The following is a 7798-nucleotide window of genomic DNA, read 5'->3' on the forward strand; positions in this document are numbered from 1 at the left end:
GCTTTTTCTTTAGTGACACACGCCGCCGAAAAGGCAGAGATTCTGCAGTGTAGCACCAAGGTACATTGATCTAGCTCATTCTTGTGCTTGGCTGAATGCTCGTAGTGTGAAGTGGCTGATCCCCGATGCACACTGCTCTGCTGTGGTCACAACAGTTCCTTTTCCAGCTCACACTCCATGTGTGCTAGGCATCCTCACTGTGTGTCTGTGGATTTCTGCCAACCTTCCTCCTTTCATTTTAGGATTTCTGACTTAAGCAATTGTCACTTAGGAAGGGAGGAAGGAGGAGGAGGAGGAGGAGAAGGAGGACAAGAAGAAAAAGAAAAAGAAAAAGAAAAATCTACCTCTTCGGGTCAGCTACTCTATGTGCATTTGCAGCTTTTGATGTTAAAAATTCTGCCATCTGGTGGTTATTTTTATTTATGGCAAGCTGAACAGGCGTTAAACCATACTGTAAAGGAAAAAACATATTTTACAAAATGATTCATTTCTCAACTGAAAATTCACCACCTATTTTGTAAACATACATACATGCTGTAAAGAGTCACAAAGCATCAATGTTCCTAGAGCCCCTGGCGTACTTTCCCACACACGGCAGCCTTCTTTCCTTTCCCACAGCTTTCCCCTGTCCACCATGGCCTGTGAACACCATGGCCTGTGAACTCTCTGTAAACACTCACTGGTCAAGCCTCTTAGCTCCATGGAGGTGAGCTTCCATTCCCCCAACCCTAAAACATGGAGTAAAGGCTGGGCATGCCTCTGCTGAGTGGGTGTGCTCAGCAGGTGCCTGGAGCAGAGTTTCTGTCTCTATAACTCAAAAATATTTCTCTGCTCAACTAAGAATTGCTTACCAAACTCAAAAGCATTTCCTATGTTCACCAAAAATCTTTAAAAGTTACACAAATAACATCTTTCTGATACGTTTTCTTCAATGGTCACATGTCCAAATTTACTTGTGTGCCTGTTCCATTGTCCTTTCTCCACCCTCATCCCTGAGCCAAAAACCATACCAGTAACTTCTACAAACAGTTACATGAAAACATTTATTTATATTTATTATTTGTAGCTGTGGTGTTTGTCTGGGCCCAAATTCTTTATAATTTGAATTTTAAAATAAAGCCCAATTCTGAAACAAGCTATGCTGTGTTTTGCTATCTTACACTAACAACCAAAAAATATGAAAAACACATTTGGAGACAAATGTTTTCCCGTGAATAGATTCAGTGAGACAGCTTGAGCTTTGGCGTGTGGAACATGGATCTGAGTGTCATGATAAGAGTGACTGGGAATAAAATGAAGTTGATTGATCTTTACCTCTGTTTTAGCGTCAATGTCTGCATTGAATTCAAGCAACTTCTCAACAGTTGTGATGTTACCTCTCAAAACAGCATGGTGGAGGGCTGCATGCCCACTAAAATCTTTTAGGTGGGGATCAGCCCCCTGCTGCAGCAGCACACACATGCATTCCAGATTGTCTCGCTGGGCAGCCTGTGAGTATTGCAGAAAGGGATATACCTTCAGTTCAAGGAAGTCAAGATACTGCACAAGATAGTTACACTTAGATGAGACAAATTGTTTCAGGTATGCCTATCATCCCCTCTTTTTGAGACAGGGTCTTCTTAAGTATCACAGGCTTGCCTAAATTCATTCTCCTTAAGTATACCCCAGCCTTGCCTGAATTTATAATCTCCCCACCCTAGCTCTCCAAGGGGGTGGAATTTAGAGGGTGTGCCAACACACCTAGATCATCTAAGTATTTAGATTTGTGCTGGGTGGGGGTTGTTGTTGTAGGTCAGAGGTTGGTTGTTTGTCCCTTTCTGCCCCCCTCCGCCCGCCCCCCGCAAATTGACACAGGCTGAAAACACCTGGAAAGAGGGATCCTTACTTGAGGAATTGCCACTATGAGCCCGGACTCTGGGCAAGTCCCTGGAGCATTTTCCCGATATGGATTCATGTGCAAGGGCCCACGTTCTTAGGTATGGTGGCACATCCGCACACACGGCCCTGCATTATATAAAAACTTAGCAAGCCTTGGAAAAAGCCGTGGAAATGCAGCAATCCCCTGTCCCCTGTGGTCTCTGCTTCAGCTCTTCCTTTGGGTTCCTGATTTGAGCTCCTGCCCTGGTTTCCCTCAATGATGGACTGTGATGTGGAGATTTAAGCCAAATAACCCTGCTCTTTCCTGATTTGGTTTTGGTCAGTGCTTTATCACAACAACAACAGAAACCAAACAAGGACCAAATCTCATCTACCTTAATCAAGGGTGTGCAGCCTTCGTCATCCTGGATATCAATGCTGCAGTCGTAGTCTAGTAGCAGTGTCACGACATCCACATGGTTGTGGGCACACGCGTAGTGCAGTGAAGTCCTACAGATTGGGAGGACATTTCAAGAAGTTATGACTACTATGTAAAAGCACATTCAGCTGTAAAGAATACGCAGTATGATGTTCATTTCCTTCTCATATAAGTAGCTACTTAGCTGGAATTCCCTTATGTAATTCTGCCTCTACTCTTGTGTTCATTAGATATGCTAGGGATACAGTGCATGGCTGCCCCATTCTAGGTAAGTGCTCTATCACAACCATCCTCCCTGCTCACACCAGCCTGTCTGAATAACAGGAGAACACCTGCTTGATTTGAACTTTATTCTCTGTTGCTGACTTGCCTACGAGAAGTGTAGGGATTAAGATGGAGCAGAGATTGAAGGGATGGCAAATCATTGGAATGGCCTAACTTGAGATCTACCCCGTGGGAGAGAGCCAACCCCTGCCACTGTTAATGATATTCTACTATGGTTGCCCACAGGAAGCTAGCATAAGCGTCTTCTGAGAGGCTTCATCCAGAAGCTGAAGGAAACAGATGCAGAGACGCACAGTCAACTAATAGTCAGAGCCTGGTGAGTTTTGTGGAAGAGTGGGAGAAAGGGTAGAGGGAGCTGGAGGGGTCAAGGACACTGCAGGAAGCCCTACAGAGTAAAATAATCTGGCACAGAAAGAGTGAACCACAAAACAAAAAGCATGTACGGGCTGGACCTAGAGCCCCTACACTTATGTAGCAGATGTGCAGCTTGGCCAACAATGGGTCCCCTAACAGTGGGGGTAGGCGCTGTTGCCTGCCTGACTCTTGCCTGCCTTTGAGTCCCTTTCCCCTAGCTGGGCTGCTTTGCCAGGACTCAGTGGGAGACGTGGAGCTTAGTCCTGCTGTGACTTGAGGTGCCAGGATGGGTTGGTACCTCTTGGTGGCCTCCCCTTGTCTGAGAAACAGAGAGGGAAATGGGGGTAGGGGACAGGAGAGCGGGACTAGGAGGAGTGGAGGGGAAGGGTTGGTATCAGCCTGTAAAGTGATAAACAAATAAACAACAAAAATAAAGTGCTGTAGAAGAGACAACAGAAAAGGATTTGAAAAGTAGCTGAAGTTTTTTTTCTTTCTTTCCTTAGAGATGGCCGAGGAGCTGCCCTTCCAAGGTGTGTAGGACGCCTATGCCTAGGAGCCTAAAGCAGGCAGAAAACCCAGGGGCTCAGTGAAAGAAGCGACTCAGCAGGACCTCTCCCCTCCCTCAGGATGCAGCCCTGGAAGGTGGTGTTTCTCCTGGTTGACCCTGAGTGTCCCTGTGAATTTTCACCATTTCCCGACTCCCCAGTGTTTTCGGGCTCGATTACCTGTTCCCTCTATCAAATTCTTCAATGTGACACTGACTGGAGTTGATGAGTTTCTCAACTGCATGCACATCACCCTTGCTGGCTGCTCTTTGGAGTGGCCCAATAGGGTCATAGCCAATGAGATGGAGCGGAAATTTCTCCTTTTTATTACCTAAGCACCCACAGCACACGCATGCCCGCCACAGGCGGGTGTACCAGCGAGCTGGCTTTTGGACTTTAGAGGTCTCAACATCGTAATCCATGCCCTCAAGCATGACTGAGCCTCAGGGCCACCCAGGCCCATCTTAGCCTCTCTTCCCTCCCATTTTACCTCCTTCTGACCCCCAAATTCTATACAATTTTTGAAAAAAACCGACAAATATTTCCACTGAGCCACATGCACGTCCTGCTAGGGCAGGCACTTGGTTCAGTGTGAAATGATCTCTGCTCATCACCTACACATATGGCTGCGCTGGCTCAGTCACCGTGACAGGCTATGAGGTCACAATGATGCTCAGCAACTGAGCACCATGCCTGTGTTCTGTGCTTGCCCAGGTCAGAGTCCAGTGAAAGGAGCCTACCCTGCTCGGTGCATATGCAAAGCAAGGTCAATTGCCACTCTGGATTGGACCTAGCATGGCCTCCAATAACAAAATACTGTGTTAAGTTGGCAGATGGTTCAGATCCTTTGTAGCCCTGCAGCCCTGACAATATGTGCCCCTGAGGCTGGCCTGATTTACCTAGGAAAAACAGTCATCCTGAGTTAGCAAACCTCAACTCAAACACACAAATATTTTATGTTTCCTCTTTTAAGGATGCTAGTTTTTAAGGTTGTGAGCTGCCATGTGGGTTATGTTGGGGTCACAGGGTTTGTAGCTGAGAGATATTGAGGATTGTTTTTCTCCTCCAGTAGCCTGTTCCAGTACTATGAACTCTGGTTAGAAGGGTCAAAGGTCTTGCTCGACATGAGATCAACCTAAGTTCCACCTCTTTTTATGGCTGGATTCAAGTCCATTGTATTAACACACCATATTTCCTTTACCCTTTCATCAAGCAGTATTATTTGGGAATTCTCCCTTTTGTCTTTTATAACATCTGTGCACTTTTAGGTGCTAGAGGTTGTACTATTTTATATTGACAGCTTAAAGCAATAAAGGAAAGGCTTGAGTTTCATTCCTCTCCATGGAGCTGTCAATTCCCTGTGTACTGTGGACTTCTTTGTTAGATGATACATGGGTGTGTGGGTATAAATTCATGTATAGATGCTTAACTACATTTCACTACTCAATGAATCCTTTTAAAATATCAATGAGAGCTGGGTGTGGTGGCACACGCCTTTAATCCCAGCACTCGGGAGGCAGAGGCAGGCGGATCGCTGTGAGTTCAAGGCCAGCCTGGTCTACAAAGTGAGTCCAGGACAGCCAAGGCTACACAGAGAGACCCTGTCTCAAAAAAAAAATATCAATGATACATGTTATTTTTTATTCCTAAAGCTCTGTAGTCTAACTAGAAATCTGTGAAGGTAATACTTCAAGCAGTATTATTTTTGTTTGTGATTGCTTTGATTAATTTGTCTCAAAAACCAAAAAAAAAAAAAAAAAAAAAAAGGAAAGAAAGAAAGAAAAGAGGAAAACAAAAGGTTCTTTGGTTTTAGCTTCTCCAGGGTGTCATGTCAGCCAAGGGCCATCACTCAGCCGGAATCCGTTGGCTGGAAACCCTGGCCCGCTCACGATGATTCGCTCTTCTCTCTAATGCTACTATTCATGCTAACCTAAGTAAAGTGTCCTTACAAAGAAAGGGTGTAACAGTGCACAAGCAACCTCTGAGATGTCTGGATCGCGCAGGTACAGTGCATATTGAAGGATGGACTCACCTTAGCAGGGAGCTTGGTTAACAGAAGGCCACCAAATGGTTTGCTGCCATCATGACTTCTGAGCACATCAGGAAGGAAGCAGCTATGGAACATGGCTACCATTTTACTAATGGTTTCACTGAAAAGGTCAATAAAACTTGACCTCTTTGGTTACTGTAATGTCTTTACATAAACAAGAATGGGGAAACCCATAAACATCCTGGTGTGATTGAGCCATCAGGATATTACCACATTTATACTAAGAAGGTGACACCAGATTTGCAGAATGTATGTTTGGTTTATTTTATTTTTGACTCATTACTTGATAAACTTTCTGGCATCCATAGGAGACTGAAGAATTTTTTTAGGACTATGCCTCCAGCACTAGGTAACAATCAAAGAAAGCTGACACTTTGTTTTGTTTAGACTTGGAAGGCTTATGGGAATTTGCATCAGCCTAGAGTCAGTCTTGGGAACCACACATCAAACAGAAATAAAAATAATAAATTGTTGGGTATTGCTACTAGCAGCTCTTACAGCTGGGGGTTGCAGATACAGGCTGTGCTATACCTTACTGTGCTGTACCATCCCCACACTCCCTATGGATTCTCCCAGCCTCTTTTTCTAAGAGACTCAGGACTCTTGTAGTCCAGGTCACTCTCCACTCTTGTTTCTGCCAAGGTAGGCCAGTCAAACCCATGCTGTTATTTTTATCTTCAAGTTGCGGGGACATAAACATGCTATGTAAAAAGAACATGCTAATTTCTTTCTCCATTATATTACGTTTTGTGTTTTCTGTGTCCTACGTTCTCGGCCCCATAAGAACTCATTATAAGAATGCATATGGTAAAATATACTATGCATTCTCTAACTTAGCTTGACTGATAGAAAATGCATCTCTAAAACTGGGAATTTAGCCTGAGTGCTGTCATTTTTTGACTTCTATACAAGTTGAGAAACATAAAGATTATTAATTTAGAGAATAGAGGGACCAAGATGGCGGAGACAAAGACGCATGCTGCCTGATCTACAGGGAAGAGACCACAGATGCTAACTGGACCCATGGACTGTGGGTGCTGTGGATTACTGGTCAAGAGAGATCCACACCGTACAGACCACAGGTTAATCAGACCTCTGGTCATCCAGCACCCCAGGAAGGACGACAGACTAATCCCCCAGTGCCCGGACAGGACCCAGAATGTAAATGGCAAGCTCTGAGCAGCGGCCTTGCTTGGTGGGCGAACTCTGACCGCCCCCGCCCCTGATGCATGCCAGTCCACAGAAAGCCTAGACACAAGTTGGGCACCCAGTCTGCGGAGGGTACGGGCCCAGCCACTGCACGCACTGAGAAGGAAACACAGCGGCCTTGCTTGGCAGGCCAACTCAGTTTTGGGACTGAATCTGTGGTGGGGGTGCCTCAAACTTCCTAGACTAGGGAAAACTACGAGGGTGAATTGGGGCCTCAGAACAGCCCCTCTGACCCACACAAGCCCACAGAAAGCCTAGGCGCCATTCGGGCACCCAGTCTACAGTGGGTACAGTCTCAGCACTGTGCGCTTCAAGAAGGAAAGGTGGCTCCCTTGGAGAAAGGGGAACACTCATTCACTGCTGGTGGGAATGCAAACTTGTACAACTACTTTGGAAATCTATCTGGTGCTTTCTCAGAAAACTAGGAATAGGGCTTCCTCAAGACCCAGCTATTCCACTCCTTGGAATATACCCAGAAGATGCTCCAGGACACAACAAGGTCATATGCTCAACCATGTTCATAGTGGCCTTATTCATATAACAGGCAGAACATGGAAACAGCCTAAGTGTCCCTCAGTAGAAAAATGGATAAAGAAACTGTGGCACATCTACACTGTGGAATACTACTCAGCTATTAAAAACAAGGAATTCCTGAAATTTGTGGACAAATGGGTTGAATTAGAAAGGCTCATAATGAGTGAGTTTACCCAGAAGCAGAAAGAGTCAAATGGTATATACTCCTAACTAGACACTAGTACAAGGGGTATGTCTCATGAAAGTCTTCACCTATCAGGAAAGTGAGGACATTCTATTGGGACTCTAGGTGACAGAAGTATGGGAGAATGGGGAAATAGAAGGATCCAGAGGTTCCTAGAAACCTACAAGTAGAACATTACGATGGGTGGATCCGGGCCCAGGGGCTCTGCTCAAACTATGGCACCAACCAAAGATAATACATGCAGTAAACATCGAACCCCTACCCAGATCCAGCCAATGGACAGGGCATTCTCCACAGTTGAGTGGGGACTGACTTTCACATGTGTCGGGAGCCGCTCCGCC

The 7798-nt window shown here is 45.4% G+C and overlaps 1 protein-coding gene across 1 annotated transcript; it reads right to left on the reverse strand.

Moving 5' to 3' along the window:
- Window positions 1-340: 340 nt before the first annotated feature.
- LOC127210145 (putative ankyrin repeat domain-containing protein 20A5) lies at window positions 341-3914 on the reverse strand. Its single transcript, XM_051169818.1, has 4 exons — window positions 3661-3914; window positions 2253-2367; window positions 1315-1488; window positions 341-451 (listed from the first exon to the last, which is right to left on the reverse strand). Exons 1-4 carry the CDS (start codon window positions 3912-3914, stop codon window positions 341-343), a joined length of 654 nt encoding a protein of 217 aa, XP_051025775.1.
- Between the last annotated feature and the right edge of the window lie 3884 nt (window positions 3915-7798).

Source organism: Acomys russatus, chromosome 27 (assembly GCF_903995435.1).
Source record: "Acomys russatus chromosome 27, mAcoRus1.1, whole genome shotgun sequence".
Lineage (NCBI taxonomy): Eukaryota > Metazoa > Chordata > Mammalia > Rodentia > Muridae > Acomys > Acomys russatus.